Genomic DNA, 21,410 nt, shown 5'->3' on the forward strand with positions numbered 1-21,410 from the left:
AGTAGGATACAAATAAATGACATACTATAGAGACTGAGTTTGGAGTTGCAAAACTATCTTCTACAGACACTTTCTCCTTTGCCTTCTTCAATTTTAAGAATTCTGAGATTAGAGGGTACACACCTAGGGTATTAAGCAAGGATTCTAGCACTGTATCAGTCCCAAATCCAGATATTTTCTTAAAATATGATTATATAGGAATTCTCAAACATGTTAAGTAATGGTCAAGTATGTATGACATACTAGAAGCCAAATCAAAACCCTACCTTGAAAGTCACAAGAAAATTCATGCCTGAGGTATAACCAATTGTTTTGTTAATTCAAATAGGTATTTTATACTTTTGGTGTTTTAGGAATTTAGTATGTTTTATGCATTATTACAACCAATTGCAAGAGTGGTTGTTTCTAAATTACTCCAAAACCCATACTGGAGAAAAAAAATTTTTTTAATTATGTTGAGGCTATGCCACATTTTCTCCTTCCCTCAAGAAAACATGTACCTTTTAGATGTGGACAAACAGTAACAACTTGTCACTGAGCAGTTTTTATTCCTTTATGGAAGTTTCTTATATTTAAAACATACTCAAAAAAAAAACAAAACATTATTTTAGCCACCAAATTACCTGTTTGGCATCGGTGGTAATACAGGAAAACTTTGACCCAAAGTAATTTCACGTATTATTTACATTGTTACTTAGGAACTGTGTAGTGGATTTTACTGCTGCAACCCCAACTAGAACTTAATTTCCCTGTGCTGTATGGAGCATATACAGAGCCATTTAAAAATGTTACGTGAGGCAAATTCAAATCTAATGTTAGTCCAGAGCAACCAACCAGCAAGAGAGAACGTCAGGAGCCAGTCACCAGGTGAACTGATTTCCTTTCTTGCAGGTGTTTTGTGGAAATAAAGTGCCAAAGTACCTGTGGAACATTTGGAGAACACCTCGTTTTCTTCCTAACCCATTAGCCACTGGATAGTCGTTCCGGCCCAGCTGGCTCATTTGACTTGGGTGCTTCTTCGTGTTCTGCGAGAAGAAACCTTAAAACCAAACATCAGTCCTTATTTAAGATGTAAGATGCTAGGTGAATACTTTTTCACAAATACCTGAATCTCACGAGTATTGGAAAAAATGTTTCCCCCAAACTTTTGGTAATGAAGGAGTACACAGACCTTCAGCTATTAATCCCATGGTGCAAGGATTTCCTGCAAGGTAACTTTAATATGTTTGCATGAGCAGCAGGCCTTAGGATGTGCTGGTTTTGGCGCCATAAGTTATATGTGGAGCACTATACATGGGAGACCAAGTGACCCCAACCAGTATTTACCCATATGAATAGAAAAACTGAACAAAAACATAGTTCTGATAAAGGCTGCATTCATAAACCCAATACAGTTTAAGTAATTGTTTTCACAGTTGAGGGCTACCATTTGGGATTGTTTTGTCAATAATAAGAACAGGACTTAGAAGATAAAATACGTCACTGTACTGTTAGATATTAGGTGTCTTTCTATATTAAAATGTACCCTCAAGAAGTCAAAATATTTAAAATCAGTGTTTCAAATAAAATGACAACTACATTACTGTTCAGCAGCTCCATTCAAATAAACACTGGTACTGCATTCTCAAAAAACATTGTAGCTGAGGCCAAAGCTTAGAAGTGTGAACTCTGGGCATGAAAAGGAAACCCCTCCCACAGCATCCTGTAAGACTACCTCTGCTTCAGTAAGCTGAATCTGCTATATCTTACTTCCATAGGTCAGGCACTCTGCTGAGAATATAGCTATAAAAGGCAATCATTAAAGATTAAATCTTGGTAGGCATGTCACTCCTTTTAATAAAAACAAAAATAGTCCTTGCCATCTAGTTAAATAAGTCTCTTTTGTTATAGTGTTCCAGTTATTGAAAAGGGGCCCTTAGAAAAGCCAACTGCCCAATGTCTTAAAATGCTCCCTCTCTTGCCCCATAAAACACATTTGAGGGAAGAGTCGTCAACTGTGCAAACTGGCAAACCAAATGCAGAGAGGGGACTTCTTGAAATGATGTGCCCAATCAATTTTGGTTTTTTATTTTTACAATATCAATTTCCAAAAAGTAAAATAATGAAAGTAGTCCTAAAAATACAGAAAACAGACCTTCATCTTTGCAGTCCCTTCCCAATAACACAAAAAGTATGTACAGCACGTTTAATAATATGCAATATGCAAAAGCTCTGTGTTGCTGCTGTCAGCAACTCTATCCCCACCCACCCTCCTTATTCACAAATGTACCTCTACTTAAGTCACAATTACATCACTAAGCCTGTTAGTTTGAAAGAATCTTAAATTTGCTAAAACTGGAAAATCTTTGTATAGGGGCTCCACTCATTTGACTCAAGGTTATAGACTTCCACCGTGTTCAGAAATTCATTGCCATCAAATCCTCCCACTGCATAAATGGTGCTCCCGACAGCTGCAATCCCGGCGTTGCTTCTTGGTGAAGTCATGTTTCCCATCATCTTCCATTCATTTCTAGTTGGATCATACATCTCCACACAGCTGATAGCGTGAGAACCATCAAAGCCACCACCTACAAAGAGTTTTCCTAAAAGAGAAATGAGATGTGCTAAATCTAGAGAATGAGAAAAAAAACAAACCCTAAATCTCTTGATAAAATCAGTGGGTCGTAGAAATGCCTCTTCATTCTGTCACGTGTATTTATTAAATGTGACAAGCACTCTCCAGAGGCTGGGGTACAAATGGAAGAAAACTGATAAAAACCCATATTCGCACATGGAACTCTGGCAACTGACCGGGAGGGGGGCAGCATCTAGCTAAAGTGCCTTTCTCACAACAGTCCTGTGTGTTATCGCTTTACTGCCATTTTACAGATGAAACAAGGCACGCAGAAGCTGGACGACTTGCCAAAAGGCGCAGCTAGTAAGTGGCAAAACAGAACAGTTCTGTGCACTGGAAGTTTTGTATTAGTCCAGTACATAAGAACTAAGGTTCAAAAGAAGTTATAGAAGAGCAGATTTCGGATAACCATTTTATAAGAGCTTTCCAACTATATAAAATGGTTTTGGAAAAGAAATTTCTTCTTGGAAACAGAGTGAGCGTTATGACTATTTGTAAATATATATGCAGAGCAGTTAATAGTTATTTTCAAACAGATAAAATGTTAGCATTAAATACTCTGTAGCTTACAATAATTTTTATTATGGATTCTCAAATTCATCATTTTCTCATCTGATTGTCACTTAACCTACCTGCGTTCATAGATAAGTCCTCACTTAATGTCATTAATAGGTTCTGTAACTTTAAGCAAAATGACATACAACGAAACCAATTTTGCCATAGGCTAATTGATATAAGCAAGAGTTGAGCTCCTACAGCATCTTCGAATGCAACGACCCTATTCCAGGACCTGCTGTACTTGTGAAAGGACTGACAAAGGCTCACAACAGGCTAAAGATCGCAGGCCAGGGGGCTACTTGCTGGTTTGTCTACACACACATGCTCTGAGCCACAAGCTTACTAAAATTCTGCTTTTGTTCCAAACTAAATTCATTATCATAATTATATAATTAAGCATTATATAAACCAATAAATTGAATGTGAAAAGCTGTGTCGATATAAAACTAAGAATAGTCTGAAAGTTTTGCTTCCAAGTAGGTAGAAAGTAGACAATTAGAATAAAGATTAGATTTAGATGATTTGCACTTTGTACAAATCAAATTTTTTAAATTCTTGCTCTAAAGAAACTCAAACTCCAAGATGATGCATTATGAGTGGTTTATAGAAGAAAATGACTTAGAACTTAATTCAGTGAACCCATCAAAAGACTGGTGAATTAATACGTTATATCAAGTACTGAGTCTGATTAGAGAAGACATTTCTAAAAGACAAACCACCAATCCCCACTGCATCAGAAAACATGGCTGCTTCTGAATTCTTAATTATACAAGCATATAATTACCACGGACATTCTCTTGGAACTTCTGAACCTACTCATCCTTCCTCCGTCCAAGTCCCGACACTCACCGTCAAGAACAGCTACTCCAGCTCCCCGCCTGGCCACATTCATGGGCGCAATGAGAGTCCAGGTGTTATTTACAGGATTGTAACGTTCCACTGTGTTCAGGCAATTCCACGACTCTGCACCTCCGATTATGTACAAATACCCATCAAGCTCACAGACTGCAGACTGGTGTCTACCTATAAGATCAAGTCAAACCAAAATTATTACTCTACCTCCCCAAACTATACGTGTGTGCTACACATCCTGTGGATTCAGGTCTTTCGAAAACACAACTCTAAGGGAAAAAGAAACCAACTTACGGATGTTAAGAGGAGCGCAGCTTGTCCATGACTTTGTTACGGGATCAAACACATCACAATTTTTCAGTCCCTTCTGACCATATGGATCAGAGCCACCAAGGACGTATAACTTCCCATTCAGAGCGCACACTCCTAGGCGAGTATGAAATAAGGTTATACACTGATACGTCAATTCTCATACTTCAGTACCGATTACCTCAGAAGAAAAACATTATTACCTGCATTACAACGGTTAGTTCTCAATTCTGGAACAGGAATCCAGTCATCTACGTTTGGATCGTACATCTCTCCACAGCTCAGGTCATCTGAGTGGCCATTCGATCCACCAACCACATAGAGCTGGCCCTGTACCACAGCGAGAGGTTAGGACTTCTGCTGTTCTGAAGCAGAGAAGCTAAATATGGCTGCTGCTTCTTCCTGCACTTACCATAAGCACTGCCATTTGAAACCGGGCTCTTGGTGTTCTCATGGGAGCAAGAAAGGACCAATGATCTGTATGTGGGTCGTAGCATTCAACTGTCCGAAGACATTCCTCTCTGTTATAACCACCTGGTAAAAGAACCATGAAGATTTATGTTTGAAATATTGAACTGGACCAGATTCTGGTCTAGAATGATTTAAATAGCCTATACAATGAGAAAAAGAATATTTATCCACAAACTTAAGGCCCTGTTAGTTGATCTTTTTTAACTAAGTGCTTATAACATTATCAGTATGAGTAAATTGCTAAGTCTTGGCTTGAAAATTAGAACAATTTACCCACTTTATAGTATTTTAAGAATCAGAAACACATTGACTCAAAGGTTAGGCAATACTATATCGTATTTACTTGTTATTTCTCTGTCTTCTTAGAATGTGGTAAAGTGGAATGCTGAGTAAAGAAGGCATATTAAACCTTCTCCAAAGTTTGCATGTCACAAGCAAGTGTGAAAGTCCATTTAGAGGCTTAGCCAGTTGAAGGTTCCGACAAGCACTCACTCATCGTTGCTCTTACCTGCGACTATGAGTTTGCCGTTCATCTCTGCTGTCCCCAGACCGGACCGTGCATAATGCATGGGAGACATGGGCTTTTCTATTCGCTCATCTGGTTGCATCTCAAAGCTTAAACTTTTAGTCAGTTTTGGGGTACTTGTTGGTGAGCTCTGTGGGCTGCTTCGCCCATGAAGGAAAATGACACAGAATGTACCATCCAGCACAGCCAGGCACAAGTAAGTGTTATCTGCAAAAGCACAAGAGTTCTGTGTTTAAGATGCAATTATTACTACTTTTGGTTGCTGTGTAATTCTGAATTGGGACTCCAGATTCCAGACTGGAATGATCTGCTATTGTTTTCCAAACTTAGTTGCTTTTGAGTTTTTTCCTCAACTAGTCAATTTAAAAGTATTCAATGGTTCCACTAACACTCCTTAAGAAGTAAATAAATTGAAGACAATCTGATAAGTGTCACACACTTACTTGAAGTCTTTTCTGAAGCAACGATTTTCCACTCGTGCTTAGGGCTTTGTACTGTAGCATTTGGAGAAGAGAGACATCCAGTGGCACTGCTATTTATCTGCTTATGGCCATTCTCACGTGGTGGCTTTTTCTGCAAAATCAAAAGGTAGCTACAGAAACCTAGCCGGAGACCATACCTGGTGTACCTCTGTTCCTGAGCTATTCCACAACACTGAAAAAACACTTGGTATCCTTAACCTATGTAGGACATTTATAGCACACCTAAATTTAATACAAACCAACACTTTCCAACTGACACAAATTACTGGCATACTTCTAGCTCCACTTAATAATGAAACAACTACACTTATACAAATTGCCTGGCTAGAAAAAGCTCAATTTAAACAATTAAAAAAATGTATGTTGTGGGTCAAGTATCAATTCCTTAATGGAGGGAAAACAAACAAAAAACTCCCCTACCCCATAATCCACATAAGCTCACATACTCTTTATATTAAGTACAGAATCTTCTAGAATTAACCGAGAACCCACTGTTTCCACGAAAACTGTCAAACCTAACTACATCATATGTACTGGTATCCACACAATGCCAGCAAAAAGTGAGCAGACATAATGTCCATCCAGTCTCTCAAGGTATTTTACAGGAAAAAAGTAGTAATTATGAGAAACAAAAGTATATTTCTTTAGGACTACCTTGTAAGTAATTAGAGTGGTTTTCCAAACAAGTAAAACTACATCAAAACAGAAAAATAAAAAATAGTAATCAGAAATGAAACAGTAATACAAAAACAACCAAACATTCACAAAAGTAGAATACACAGGAACACTAAAAGAGGGAGAAATGGGCAAAGCTGCAAATTCTGCAAATGTCCTCATGTGTGAGTTCCCTTTGATGGTTTTCTTCCAAAAGATACAATATATGGAATTGGAAGAGTCAACACTATCCTGATGGGATCTGCCAAATGAGCAGGTACTACCTACCACCTTCAGTACCTGGCACGTCTGCCCATCCACTTATTCTGGTTCCCAGGGCCAGAGGCACATGGGTGGGTAACACTTTTAATGGAAATTTGTTTTAGTGGAAACAAAAAGCCATGTAACAATAGAGAAAAAGATTTTGGTAGTTACTTGAGGCTGTGAAAAAACTATTCAAGGTGTGGTCTGGGTCATTCAGCAGGTGTGGTTATAGCACATGTAGGCTACTTTGAGAAAAGGCAGAGAATGTACAATGTTAAAGGTTGCTAAAGCCCATTTAGATATTTATTATGCACCTAGGTATTGCTAGGTACTTTATTCACATCATCTTTTAATACAGTGAGGACAATATCACCTATCCATTTTATAGATAAAAATATGCATCGCCTAAGACAGTACAACTAAAAGATGAGGAGTTCTGAGTATAAAGCCACTCTTTTTATACTATGACAGCCTATGTCTTCTGCTACTAGAATTATGAGGTACAGAAAACCCCACCCCAATTTGTGGGAAGAAGGGGATCCACAGTATCACAAATTGATGATGCTTACATTAAGAGCTTAATGCATTAAGAAAACTGTTCTAATGTATGGACTAAATTTAGAGAAAATCAAAGTGGAAGAGAAAAGTACGTTAACCGTGAAGACTACTAGTATTCTGAGAAGGCTTATACAGAAATACTGGTTCATGCCTTCATATTCCTTCTGGAACATTTTCAAACATAATCCTTTAATCTCCCTTATCTCCAAACTTGCCCACATCAACTTTTACCACCCAGCCCACCCACTGTCCCACACTTTCTTTGTCTCTGGCTCCCCCGGGGATGGTCTATGGTGGTTGTTTTTCAGTTGCTGCAGCTAAGGATTTAACCTTAATACTCTCTGGAAGTTGCATTCACTCAAGGTTACTCCTAGATGCCTTCCTAGAACCAGTACAAGAGAGACAGACAGCCCTGTCTTTTACATGACTTCCCTGAGAATGATTTGACGCAGGTGACAATTTAGTCCTCATTCACACTCTCTCCTCCCATGTTAACTAGCTTTCACAACACAATTTGATTCTGTCCTCCTACCTTTCTAATGGCTTCTTAACCTCTTTTCCTGTTCTGGAAGCTTAATGTGTCCCTCATCCTTTTTACTTCATCTCTATTCATGGCAGCACTTTCTAAGGAGTTCTTCATGTCAGAATCCTGCTCACTCATGCTTCCTTTTCCTTCATTTTCCTAATCTAAACAATCAAGGAGCACTAACTCAACTTTTGTTAACTATAAACGTCTAGAATCCATCCTTTCTCTTTCCTGAGCAGATAAATAGATCAAGTCATCATTTTTTCACCTGAACTACAGCTTGTAACGGTCTACAAATTGGGCTCACAAGTTCTAATCTACCTTCTGTACCTGGATATAAAAACAGAAGGGTGTAATGCAATCATTTTCTAAAATGAAAACAAATCAGCTGGAATCCCATGACCTAGAGACTGCCATCTGATAGTGCACAATGTCTAACATATGATTAATATACAGATCTTTGCTGTATAGAAATGCCGTAATTTAACCAATTAACGGTTAAATGCCGTAATTTAACCAATGTATCTGTTCCTATCACTCTACTCCCTTGTCTAGACTGCAAGTCCTCACTACTTACAGGATAAAGTGTCAGCCCCAATCAGGTGGCATTTACCTACTTCCGTCTCATGACCTGTGATTGTAAGAGTACCATCCTTAAGACATTGTTTGCTATCTGACACACTTCCCTCTATCTGCTACGCAAACTTCTAAATCCTAAGACTGCTCAAATGTTGCCTTTTTGTGCAATTTCCCTAGTTTCTCTCTTGACTCCACTCGCCCCTCCCTTTTATGCCCTTCGTAGATATCTTGTAAAGCCATATTGTTTTACCTACTCTTCGAAGGTCCTGCAAGTAGAAACTGTCATTTACACGTTTATGTCCCCATATCTAACATCATTACCTGACACTTAATCAGGCATTCAATCTTTGCTTATTGAAAGAGTACGTTTTAAAAATGTTAACTGAAGATGTTTAGAGTTAAGAGGGAAGATATCCTAAATGTTCAAAATGCACAAACATGAACAGTTAGTTCTCTACTAACTCAGACCCAAAAATTTTTTCTCAAAATAAAGATACTCGGCCACTATTAACACAGAACGCCTGATAATACCACCATACAGGTTACTTCAGAGTCTTTCATTTATCTCCCAATTATTAAAGGAAAACACCCCTTAAACTGGGTCAACTCAGCCTACTTTATGTTTTACCCTCACAAATACAACATTGAGCTAAAGGCCAAAACAGAATGAATACTGTGTGGCCATTTATATAAATTTCAAACACAGGCAAACGAATCTACTGTTTCAGAAGTTAGGAGGATGGTTTGCTTTGGAGGTAGTGTAAGGCAGTGACTGGGAGGGGGCAAGAGGAAGGCTTCCAGGGGGCTACAAATCTTCTCTTCTTGACCTGGGTAGTGTTTAAACTAAGGCTCACTGTGTGACACTTTTCTGTGTTATCTGTCCATAAATTCAAAAAGTTTACACTGAGATTTTTAAAAATTGAGTTTAAGTCATTCCTGTTGCACTATTTTTCTAACCAAATAACAATTTCTATATTGCTCCATCTTGTATTTCCTTTTTCTAACTACTTGTAAATCCTACTGAGAAAAAAAATCTGAATGGGGTTTCCTGATTTGCTGAGTTAATTTCTTTTTATGTGGTAAAAATGGTCATAACTCTTCAGAAAGGTATGCTTTTCTCCCAAAAATGTTCCTGTCCAGTCATACCAATGAAATTCTTCCACTTTCCTTCATTAAAGGAAAATTTCCGTCTAGTATAAAATGCTCTAATCAAATTTGAACCTGAGGTTACCTCAGATGTGCAATGTGTACCTGCACAAACTGAATGTGGTCATCATCACTGCCAAACACCTCAGCCTGTCCATCTAGTAGGTTCCCATCAAGCAGCTTGTGATCAGCTGAGTAGTACAAGGTTTGAACCTGCAAAACAGCAACAGAACACCCATGTGGCTACTGTCTCCATGGCTACTCCGCTAGTATGCAGCTCACACACGCCTCAAGGTAACCTCCAGTGTGCTTCTTGGGCTTCTTGACATCTTACTCTGGCAGGATCCCGAAGTAAAGAAAATACATGTCATGGTTGTCAAAATTTAAAAAACAAAAATAAAATACAGAATCTTCTAACACTGGCTGAAGAGTCCTTGGCTTGATTGATGTGAAAGAAATCTTCATTTTGTTCATCACTTCTATTATACAGCATTAAGATAAAGGTACTAGTACAATATATAGGGTCTTAAAGAATATACATATGTACAATCAAATACTGAATATGCTTTACACCTTTGATGATAAGTGGTCTAATTCGCATGAACATATTTCTGTCCTGTAGGTAATGTCAAGAACAGATGAAAAACAAATTCAAAAATTCAAATAAGCTGTAGAGCTACTTCCCTTAACAGATGCAAATACATGGTGTATGCATCTGATTTTCAAGTGAGAAACCACAGAGAGCTTAAAGATCTCCTGTCAGGCCTTTTTCAAACATAATGATAACAGTAGTTTTAAAGGCCTAACAGATCTGGGAAGCCTTTAGTGAATCTGAAAGGCTTTTAAGTGGAGTGATAAATGCAAGGTTGCTCCACTGCTCATCGGCATATATTTAATTTCCACCATTTCTTCATTATTTTTTCTTGTGTTTTTTAAAAGTAGCCCAAGTTGAGTGACTACATGTATGAACACCACCAATGAAAAACACAGAGCTTTAAAGAGGAGAATCCTGTAAAGGAGTAAACACCATTAAATCATCATCGTTCTCTGCCCACAGCGGATTTTTCTTAGGAGAACTGGGGCAGGACTGCTGCTTCTTTACGTGTCAATACACTTGAGGTTTCTTCTTGTTTCTTCAGTCTTGGGTATCCTAGCTTTGTTAATAAACCTATGGGGAGATAAATCAACGGGGAGGAACAACCATTAGAAGCTTTTACCTACTTGTCAACTTTAAAGTAAAAACCTGTGAAGAAAAATTAAGAATCTACAGAAAATTTCAGTACCACCTCCCATTTCTAAAGCAAATTACATGCTACTTTAAAGAAAGTTAATAGCACATAATAAGCAAAGAAATAAAAAGAAAAGCAGAAGACCAAACTGAACAGTTCATTCAGCTCACCTGGACACCCCCCCTGTTTCTCAGCTTAGGGGTACCTATAGCAAAATTTAAATTCTTTAGGGTCATGGTTATAAAATAAAAGTGAAAGGGAATCCTTCATGTTATAGCAAAATAATTCTTAAGAATTGTTGAATCCCATTTACTTTAAAACTAACCTCTTCCATCAGCTCTTCCAGACTGTCTCCATTCTCCCAGATGCTACGCTGCACCCAGTTGATTACCTTTGTATACAACTTGCCATTGCTGGGCAAGCAAACATTATCTTCAAGCATTACCTCCAGCTAGAATTGGGAAAAATCAGTAACAGTGGATCAGTGGTGAGTCTCTAATTTTCATTTCAATTCTCAATTTCATAATAAAGCTGTCACAGATGCCCAATTGCATTCCATTCCATACATTTATTCTAATTTGTGAAGAAACCAGTAGCCAAAAAAAAACAAAAAACAAAGTAAACAAACTGGTAGGCAGAAAACAATTACACAGCTAAAAATAACTATCATTTCAGTGTATTGTCTTTTTCATAACCATTAGTCACTTGCTTGAAACACATAGATTCCATGCCTGAAACTAAGTAGTATATGTATCTTTATAAATTTTACTCCTTACCTTTAGTCGTGGAAGTTTAAGAAACTCTTCTTCTTCTGAAATTTGTAACAAATGCTCCTGAATATAAGCATCAACCTTATTCAACAAACGGGAGTCTCCCATACAACTTGCAAAGTTTCGGTAAGAGATGCAGCTGGTAACATCCATTCTAGATAGTAAATAATCGCCACAAACCTTGGAAAACAAATACGCATGCCAAGATTTAAATATATTTTACTTAACATTTAATACTCAATGTGTAAGCATTATGAGAAGATACCAAAAAAGAAAAAAAAAAAAAAACGAATCAAAAATCACTGCCTTAATAGAATAAGTTTAACACTGCGAAGAAACAATTTATACAAACGATAAACAACCAAGAATGCCACGGAAATATGTAAGTTGTTTAAGGAAGAAAAGCAATAAACTGAAATGCTATGATAATGCATATGAAATGTTAAGACCAGTAGTTTCCAACTAGAATTAGATAAGGCTTCATAAACACAATTATCTCAACTGGGCTCTACAGGAGACGATGGTGTTGAACGCAGATAGGAAATAGGAAAGATGTTGCAAACTTTAGTTTGGCTGGAGCAAAAGATAAGACAATTAGGAAATAATTTTGGAAAAACAGCAACTACACTAGGGAGAATATGGTGCTAACCTGAGCGATATGTGCCATAAACCACAGAAGGATTTTTAAGCAGAGGAGATGGTGTTAGAGGAGGGGCCAGGAAACTTTTCTTAAAGGGCCAGATAATCAATACTTTATGCTTGTGGGCCACACTGTATCTGTCACAACTACTCATCTGGAGGGGGAAAGCAGCCATAGACCATATGTAAATGAAAGCTTTGTTCCATTAAAACTTGACAAAAACAGGCAGCTGGTCTGAGGCTTGCAGCTGACTGACCGACCCCCACATTGGAGGATTAAATGTTTTCTTTCCTGTGAATTATTAAACACTTCTCAATGGCGTTAAATTCTAGAAGGAATATGTTTAAAGAAGAACTTAGAAGAGTAGAACAGAGAACTGAGGATATAAATTATGTGACTTGACTCTTGAGAAAAACAAATATTTTAATTCATGTTATCAGACACCGACACAGCCACCCTGCCAGAGAAGACTATCGGAAGAGCAAGAATTTAGCCTGTATCGATAATCTAAGACAAAGTATGACCTTGCTACATTACTACAGCTACACAATTAAAAAAGCATATTCAGTTCTCTAGGGGAAAACCAAGACTTTCAAGTTCTTGAGACTAACAAATATCTTATGACAAATTATGCATTCTAAATGAGATAAAATAAGACTCTCAAATAATAGTACTCCTTATATATTACTTATGGTACTCTACCTGCTTTACTCGGTCCATCTTTAGCTTTTTGGCTGCAGAATAAACATCTTTTACTAATTCCTTATCAGCTTTCAACCTATTAAAATAAAAAAGTTATCACTTAAGAGACCAAGACCTTCGACACTTAATTTAAATAAATTTAGAGATATTTGGAATTTCCTCATGACATCCCCAAGTTATATGAATTACTTCAAAGAACTTACTGTGCAGTGTAGGCATAATTCAACAAGACTTCCACAGCTTCTGGATTGAGATCATCAAATTTAACATGAGAAACTCTATGAGGATCACTATCACTATTAAAGATTTCAAATAAATAGGGACTGCAGCATGCCAGGACAGCTCTGTGTGCTAACATCTCATGGCCGCAGACCTGAAATTATGGGGAATTAAAATTAGAAATATTGTGGACGATGTATTTCTCTAGCTCTTATAATTATTCCATCAGGTCCTTTACATTTCTAGGTAAATCATTCATTTTTTAAAGTCATTTCATTAAATGCCTCCTAGGAAGAAGAAAATAAGCAAATTCAAGATCCTTTTAGTAATGAAAGATCAATTTTGTAAGTTTCCAATTAAGTTTTAAATACCTGAAGTCGAACATCACAGAACTGGCCACTTTTCCTCAGGGCGTTTAATTTGGCAACAGAAGACTCAATGAAATTTTCATCTTCGAACATTAAATATCCATTGGGAATCATTTTTCCTTATAAATTTGGCTAAAGGGCAAAAAGAACCTGAGTTATTTTACTTGTGCACAGTGATTTTTTATATTTTAAATGGTAATACAGTATCTTTATTTTCAAATTCCATACTATTAACAACACAAAAATTTTATCACTCAAAAACATTGCTCAAACAACACTGGCACTGAAATGTCCAAGTCTTTGTACCCCTATGCTTTGGTCCTAAATATCTTTAAGGATACATACAGCAATTTGCTCTGATTTCCATGCCTGTTCTTTGTGAAGGGAAGGAAATGTACACTCAGTGCTGCCCAAACCCATTTCACAAGCAACCTAAAAGCCTGGAAGGCTGTGACGTGATTATCGTGTGTAGGTTGTCCTTGGATTTGGGCTGCATTCCTTTACCCACGTGTGAGAAAAACTGATACATAAGACAAGCTTCAATTCTGTTTCCTTTGCAGGTTTCATATATTCTAAATACAAGAATACATGATAGAAACTTATGTTCTTCTAAAAAGTTTCCATTTCTCCTTTTCTTATGAACAACTGACTAATGGCTACACAAAATGCATCATTAAAAAGCAGTAACAGAGATAAAAAAAAACCCAGAAAATATTTGTATGTTTAAAATTAAAATTCTTGAGCAGCAAAAAAAAACGTAATAGATTTCAGTATGAAGTAACTTATGTATTTAAATTCAAAATAGAAAGGGAAAAAAAGAAAAAAATTTTTATAAATTACTGACTTCACCTTTAAAAATTTTTGAAAGGCAGTTCATCTTCAGAAAAATTACGTGTCAATGCTGCACTGGGCAATGAATATTCACTTACCTCCTATACTGGTGAGAAATGTTTTTCTGGGATGTCTTAAATATAATCCAAGGACAAAGGAGTGTTAAAAACTCAGCACTTCGTTGAGGTATGAAGACAAGTGGTTGAAGTGAAGGCAAAGGTGTCTTAAGCTCTTAATGGTGATTCCAAAACTATCAGGCTTGAAAATGATGTAATCAAGTCCTTAAAAGCTATAGACATGAATTTCTTCTGTGATAATCATGCATCATAATCTGTAACAATAAAAATTTTAGATATTCAGAATGATCAAAGATTGTCATTGATCTGGGTAGATCAGATCACACAAAGTCCTGTTCTTGAAGAGATTTTGAGGTAAATGACACAAAGAGAAAATAACACAAATGTGATTATAAACAGTTTTCATTCAACCTGCAGCTACTCAGGTGATCCCCCCCACCACCACCACCAAATCCTTCCCTGAAAGGCAGGAGCTAATATTTTTCATTTAAGTGAGATATACAAGCACAAGATTAGAGAACAAATATAAATACTGGTAACTCTAATATTCTTTCTCTTAGACTCCAATTAATATAGAAAGGTCTGTTTTCACTAGCCAGCAAGCAACCTTTGGGCATTATTCCCAGACATGACACAATGTTACAGTCAAACCAGATACACTGTTCCCCAAAATGTGCTCTGCACTTCGCAGCCTCTGTAACCTTTGTTCAAGTTGTTGGCACTTCTTGGAATACCCTTAATCCAATTTCTGCCAGATGAAATTTTACCTCCATAGAGCCCCTGCCAAATCCCCCCAGGTAAGAAGTACTTTCTTCCCATCCTCCACATACTGAACCCTTTCTAAAAAGGATGTGTGATCTTCCAGCTGGCCTGTTCTGTGTTGTGCTTCGGTATACCTGTTTATCTTCGTGATTCAATGTCCCCTGAAGGCAGAGCCTGTCTCGTTCATCTTTGTATCCATCCTATCTACCCCCTACCAAAACAACTAGCCTAGAAATGAATATAAAGATTCACCCGAACTGCTATTCCACTAATTCAGGAAACTAGAACTAAATAAGAAATTATTTGAAAGATGTACATGCTTTTAAAAATGGACATCTTTAAATGACCCAGATTTTCCTTATCCATCCATCGAAACTGCAATTCTAAATCTAACATTTATGTTAAGGGGAATAATCACTTAACCCAGGACCCAATGATGGCTGGTCACCTTCTAATTCAACAAACCTATTGTGTTCAATTCAGCACATGCACAATCCGCAAGAGTGGGATCCCATACGTACTACCTGTGTAACTTAGATTTTACTGCAAGGAAACCTGAGTATTCTGACTCAGATTGGGATTACTGTCAATGCTTACTTACCCCTGTAACGAAACTATATCATACCATTATGTAATATTGATTTCCTCTGTTCTACACTTTCATCTAGATTAGTTAATTCAGCTTTTCTTAAGAAACCAGTCCTAGCAAAACAAATGTTTTCCAAATAATACACAATTCTGTATACATAGAGAACATTCTATCCTAAAGAAACCTTCAAACATTTTTCGCCGATACCCAGCTCGATTAAGGCAATCTTTGTCTACGTGGTATGTAGTAGGGTGGCCAATCCACAGGCATAGCTGGTAACTCCTCATGTCAATTTCATACGGCATTCTTAAAACAAGGGTGAAGGGGGACCCCCATGATATGATTAAAATGTGCCCTTTGAAAAAATCAAAAACATTATGATATGGAGATTTATGCATGTTTTTAAACTTTGACCAGTTTATTCAGTATTTACTTATAAACTAGTCTTGATTCAACTAATTAAAATGGCATCTATTTATATTTGATAAATTGGAAGTTCTACCTTAAATATATTTTAAAAAACAAAAACAAATGGTTAAAATCACCTCAGTCCTTTGGGAGAATTTTTGGAGCAACTCTTGGCATATAAATTTGTCCAATATTATTAGTTTTGCAATAGAATAAGTCCTACTATATCTAGTATTTGATGATTTTCTAGTACCATCAAGGTCTTAATATGAACCTCATCTATTTAATGGCTACTCATCAGTCCAACCCTATTTGATTTTAAAAGCTAGCCTAAGTCCACTTGACATTTAAATTAATGTAGCAAACTTACTTTATTCAATTACTGTCCTCCTTTAAGCCCCCATTCTTACCTAACCCCAAATTGGAGGCAGGACACATCAACTGCCTACCTACAAAAAAACCATGTCTTTGAAAGTTCATGTTCACTTTCACTAAGCAAGCTTAGGCAAATTGAGAATTTTAAACTTTTCCAAAAACTCATAGAAGGTCGTAGTTTTGGTCTATGGAACTCACGTTCAGTAACTGGTGGAAGGAAAAAGTAGGGATAACTTTTTTCCTTGAAAAGCCAAACCAAAAGACCCAATATCCCAGAGTTATATAAAAGTATAAAACTTAGAATTTTGTTTGATATTTAAAATACACACTTGACTAATCCATTTTTAAAATTAAAACTGGGGTCAAGTACAATATCTTCTGGTAAATATCCTTCAATTCTTTAATATGACTAGTGCAAGAAAAGGAAGACCCGTAAATAAGTAACTAAACTTCTTTAGTAACACCCAAAAGTTCATATGTTATCACTGACCCAAATAGATTAGCTTAAGTGAAATACATACAATTCAACAGGTCTTATCAAAGAGCTGTTAAAAAAAGAAAAAGGTAGTTACAGTATCGCTTGCCCCCATATTTTTCTCAGGCTTTCAGTAAGAAGAGCAAGATAACACTTTATCATCAAACTTTTAAGCGTCCTTAAAACTTCAAGGTAATCTTTTGAGGGCAGTCAACTCACACAAAATAAACAACTCCATTTTTAAAGGACAGACTATAATAATACAAAGTAAATCAATGAATCTTTTTAAAACCACAAGTTAGAGACTCCCAATGTCACCTCTGAAACTATCACCATCCACCTATATCAAAACTCAGCAGACTCACTTGGCTCCATGCTTTTAACCTCACTGTTCTGTAATTCTTTCATCCCACAAACATTATGGCACCAAACATATGGCAGGCACACTCTGGAATGGGATGCTCATGACACAATAGTTAACTCCATTCCCCAGCCTTGAACACTACATAGACCAAACCAGACAGACAAAAACCATGCAGTGAAAACAGCACAAATAAAAAGGGAAAAAGGTATGACAGCACACATATTCCAGAAACTGCAGCCATTTCTGTTTCAATAGATTATAATTTGCAGGACGAATTTGGAAAATAGTGGGAAAGGAAGTAAGAGAGACCTCAATGCTAGATTTAAACAGTACTGGAGAGCAGAAAAGGATTTTAGCAAGGAGAACCATAGGATACTCTAGCAGAAATGTGGGGGGTGGTCTGCAGGAATGGGTAAAACATGGAAGCAGGAAAATTAAGTACGGATATTATATACCCCAGCAGACTCACTTGGCTCCATGCTTATCCTAAGGCAGTGAGGATATTTTAGGCTGGATATGTGGCATCATTACCAAAATCAATATGAAATAGAATTCAAAAAAGCAAAACAATCATTTTTAGTTTGTTGCATGCTGAAAAGAAGGGAGGGAGGCATTTGCTTTGGGACATTATAAAGCGGAGGTACCTGTTGGATATCCAGGTTGATACTGCAAGTGTAAGAATACTGACCTAGTAATAGGTATAGAAATCATTTACAAGGTGGTAAATGAAGATAAGCATGTATTTTCTGTAGTTCTAACAAAAACCCAGAAATCACTACCTTATTCATAATCCCTCCATTTACACTCTAGCACAACAAGGTGGGAGGATCCCCAACCTTTAAGAATTCCTTCTTGTAGATTTGACTATACAATCATACTGTCGAAAAATCTATGACCTGATTTCTAGGAGTAGTTGATCTTAGTAACAATGGTTAACACATTTCTCTAACAAGAAAACGTTTACGTTAATTAAAGCACACTTATTTGCAAAAGAACAGTCAAATGCCCCCTCAAATATCTTTCAAGCAAGAAAAACAAAACCCCACCCCAAAGTAAGTAGCCAGAAAATGGCTAATTTCAAGGTAAATCAAAAGACGGAATGCTTTGTTTTAGGGGGAAAAGTTAGAAAAACAGAACTACAAATTAAGAAATTAATATCTATTAACCATACAGATCTCCTCTATTAGGAAGATACAGAGGAAAACCATCTCTTGGTCAGTGGCTCTGGTCTGGTTTTACCTCCAGCTACCAAATTATAGACATTTGATAAGCAGCCTGCCAGCTGGCATTAAAGGACACTCTTCTTAATCCCATTCTAAACAGTCAGTGTTTGCCTCATCTCCCGATGAGGCCCGTATAAATACAACCGCTCCTTAGTGTCTCTAAGAAAGAAGTTTCAGCAAGATTATGCCTACACACTATTCATCAGTATTGTTACCCATAAATCAACCGCCCCCACTAGAATTATTAAAAGAAAATACAGTCTAGTTCATGTTGTACCTGCTCAACTACTAGGCTTCCAGAGTTGTTCTTGATTACTAGACAGAAGACCCACACACAAGTCTTCAAAGAACAGCTTGAAACCAGTGTGTTCTAATCCAGCACTAACAGATACAAAAACGCGCCTGGTTTCTACCTGCTTTAGTTGTGAAATGTCAGCTGTCTCAAAGATCTGCCTACTACAGACTGGGGGAAAGTAAATCTATTTCTAAAGTATTTGTGGTGCAAGTTTCCCTGCGTTCAACCCTCAATCTGATACTGCCCGATACCTTCCTAAGAACTTATAACCACAGACCCTTTGCAAGATGAAAAAAAGAGCAAACCTCTCCGCCGATCTCTTTTGTAAAAAAGACAGCGGCGAGCGCTGCCGAGTGACTGTGTGGAGAGCCCCGCAGCCCCAGGCGTTCCTCCGCGCGCCGCGGGGCTGGCGCCCACTACGCAGGCCGGGCGGCTCCGCGCCCCGCGCCAGCACACCCCCGCCCGCGATTGGCCGACCCTGCCGTCACTCAGCGCCGACACGTCAGGCCAGCAGCTCGCTCCCTCCCTCCTCCCGCCCCCTTCTCCGCGCGCTTGGCAAGAAAAGCGGGCAACGTGGAGCGGGAACAAAGGACCCCGCGGCCCACGGCGATCAGGGACGCGGTGCCATTCCACCCCAGGCCCCGAGTGCCGCTGCAGCCTGGGGCCGGCTCCCCCTCCACACGCGCCGGGTCCTGGGAGGTCTCACAGAGGAGTCCAGACCTGGGCCACCCCACACACTAGGCGTCGGTTTCTGACAGCGGGAACAGAGATTCCCGCGTCCTCCTTCCGGCAGGTCACCCCCGCCCCGCGCGGCTCAGACCCAGGCCCCCGAGCAACAGCGTCTCGTTTCTCCCGCCCTGCTTCCCCTGCCCCAGCGCTCTCCGAGGCCGTCGGCACATGCCCGCGGCCGCCAACGCGACCCAGCTACCACGGCAGTGCCCGGAGGCAGGGCCCGCGCGGCGCTGGCTCCTCGCGCTCAGAGGGCCGCGGCGGCTTGGGGTGCCTTCCCCCCGGGACCAGGACACGGATCTACGCCACCCACCCTCTCCGCGGCCGCCCGCGCCATCCCTCATATCGGATTCCGGCCGCGCCCTCTTCCCCCTCCACCGTCAGGGGGACCAGCACGTATTACCTGGTTCATCTCTGAAGAGATGGAAAAACTCATCTCTGGAGCTTCGACGGGGAGCAGCAGGAAGCGGGCGGGAACAGGCCCAACGGAAAGCGCCTCGAGGCCGCGGAGGGGGGAACCGATCGAGCGGGAGAAACAAGCGGTCAGCCCACGGAGGCGATGAAGAGCGGGCAGCGCCACCGAGGCTTCGCGGGGACCCGCTCACTCGGGGGCACAGTCTCGCCGAAACACCAGGCGGAGAAACTGCGCCCAGCAGTTCGGAGAAACACCGACCTCCACGCGCGTCGGGGAGACACTGCCGCCGCCGCCGCCCGCTCGCGCCTCACCCCCTCGCACGTCACCACGTGCGCCGTCGCCGCCGCCGCCAACGCCTCCCGGCGCTTCCGGCTCGAATCTGTCCGCCAATCACAGCCGAGCAGCAGAAAGAGATGCGGCTCGCTGCCCCGCCCACCCTTAGCCCCGCCCACCCCTTCTCCTTCTCCCCCTCTGGTTCCTTCCTGCACGTCTCAACTAGGTCAACGCAAGGTGATCCCTGGGAGGGAGGCCATTCTCTGGGTGCGCCTCCTTTTACTTATCTTGTTGTCGTTCCTCCTTCCCTCGCCCCGCACCCTCCCTTTGCCCTTTCCGACCGTCCGGGAACTGGTTCCCTCCAGCCGCCTTCACCTGTTCTGCTTCTCCTTACAGGCACACTGGCCAGAGAGATCAAGCCAAGGAGATTATAGCTCTAGACGCCAAACTTACATCTAGGCAACTGCCCGCGACTGGAGATGGCCGCAGTGGACCTTAGAATTTGCAGTCACCCAGGCCCCTACCTTTGTTGGAGGGTGGCGGTGTGCGGGGCGGAGGCACGTCGAGAGAAGGGGTGAGAGGATCCAGTAACTTAGAAAAAAACTATTGGGAAGGTCAGAGAAGGCTCACTATGTCCATGTTGCTGTAAAAACCTGGTTGCATCTCCTTTTCGTCCCCTTGAGTTGCTGTTTTGTCTTAAGTGCGGCTCTCCTCTCGGAGACATTGTGTCAGTTCTTTGCTGGTCTTGCCCTCTTTGGAAATAGAAAATAGTCTTGAGAATGGATAGGCCGATCCTAACCTGCGGCCTTTTAGACCAGGTGCCAAACGTAACTAGTCACCCCCACCCCCTTGCCCCAGGAGGCAAACCTGTTCAGGGAAGCATGACGTATGCTGAGCTCTTGACAGCAACTTGATGTGACTGAAGGGCACGCTGGAAAGTTTCCTAGCTTGAAGGTGAGAGGATATGGTGAGGTAAACTTGTTTAGAGTTGAGCGAAGGCTTCCAGGTTAATGTCCTGTTGGCTCATCCTGTTTGGGGAAGGGCCCTTAAGCAGTCTAGGCCTAACCTTGTTTGTGTTTGATCACTCAGCTTAATCTGTAGACATTTCTTTGTCAACGCTCCCTACC

The 21,410-nt window shown here is 39.8% G+C and overlaps 2 protein-coding genes across 7 annotated transcripts; one reads left to right on the forward strand and one right to left on the reverse strand.

Moving 5' to 3' along the window:
- Window positions 1-2,039: 2,039 nt before the first annotated feature.
- IVNS1ABP (influenza virus NS1A binding protein) lies at window positions 2,040-21,120 on the reverse strand. 6 transcript variants are annotated; one of them, XM_019738061.3, is made up of 16 exons: window positions 19,999-20,292; window positions 17,993-18,036; window positions 14,397-14,629; window positions 13,471-13,599; window positions 13,084-13,253; window positions 12,881-12,956; window positions 11,545-11,718; window positions 11,094-11,219; window positions 9,645-9,752; window positions 5,774-5,903; window positions 5,313-5,537; window positions 4,746-4,867; window positions 4,537-4,663; window positions 4,319-4,450; window positions 4,022-4,195; window positions 2,040-2,582 (listed from the first exon to the last, which is right to left on the reverse strand). In XM_019738061.3, exons 4-16 carry the CDS (start codon window positions 13,579-13,581, stop codon window positions 2,329-2,331), a joined length of 1,929 nt encoding a protein of 642 aa, XP_019593620.1. In that variant the 5' UTR covers window positions 13,582-13,599; window positions 14,397-14,629; window positions 17,993-18,036; window positions 19,999-20,292; the 3' UTR covers window positions 2,040-2,328. The 6 variants fall into 6 exon arrangements, with proteins under 6 accessions (XP_019593620.1, XP_074178508.1, XP_074178509.1 ...); XM_074322407.2 differs by lacking the exon at window positions 19,999-20,292 and adding an exon at window positions 19,172-19,269; XM_074322408.2 differs by lacking the exon at window positions 19,999-20,292 and adding an exon at window positions 18,520-18,569.
- Window positions 19,154-20,800, forward strand: LOC148756621 (uncharacterized). Its single transcript, XM_088801831.1, has 3 exons — window positions 19,154-19,555; window positions 19,608-20,550; window positions 20,680-20,800. Exons 1-3 carry the CDS (start codon window positions 19,154-19,156, stop codon window positions 20,715-20,717), a joined length of 1,383 nt encoding a protein of 460 aa, XP_088657957.1. The 3' UTR covers window positions 20,718-20,800.
- Window positions 21,121-21,410: the final 290 nt, after the last annotated feature.

The sequence above is a fragment of the Rhinolophus sinicus genome, chromosome 11 (assembly GCF_057876585.1).
Source record: "Rhinolophus sinicus isolate RSI-liver-muscle chromosome 11, RSI-T2T, whole genome shotgun sequence".
Taxonomy (NCBI): domain Eukaryota; kingdom Metazoa; phylum Chordata; class Mammalia; order Chiroptera; family Rhinolophidae; genus Rhinolophus; species Rhinolophus sinicus.

Bases quoted from the DNA above. Each gene is read 5' to 3' on its own strand.
- IVNS1ABP (XM_074322406.2), bottom strand. From the start codon at position 13,581: ATGATTCCCAATGGATATTTAATGTTCGAAGATGAAAATTTCATTGAG. The intron at 9,753-11,093 runs GTTAGTTTTAAA...GCTGTTTTGCAG, and splicing joins TGGAAGAGCTGATGGAAGAG to GTTCAAACCTTGTACTACTC. The intron at 4,451-4,536 runs GTAATAATGTTT...ATACTCGCCTAG, and splicing joins AACTAACCGTTGTAATGCAG to GAGTGTGCGCTCTGAATGGG.
- LOC148756621 (XM_088801831.1), top strand. From the start codon at position 19,154: ATGAAAAAAAGAGCAAACCTCTCCGCCGATCTCTTTTGTAAAAAAGAC. The intron at 19,556-19,607 runs GTCCTGGGAGGT...CCCACACACTAG, and splicing joins TCCCCCTCCACACGCGCCGG to GCGTCGGTTTCTGACAGCGG. The intron at 20,551-20,679 runs GTGCGCCTCCTT...TTCTCCTTACAG, and splicing joins GGAGGGAGGCCATTCTCTGG to GCACACTGGCCAGAGAGATC.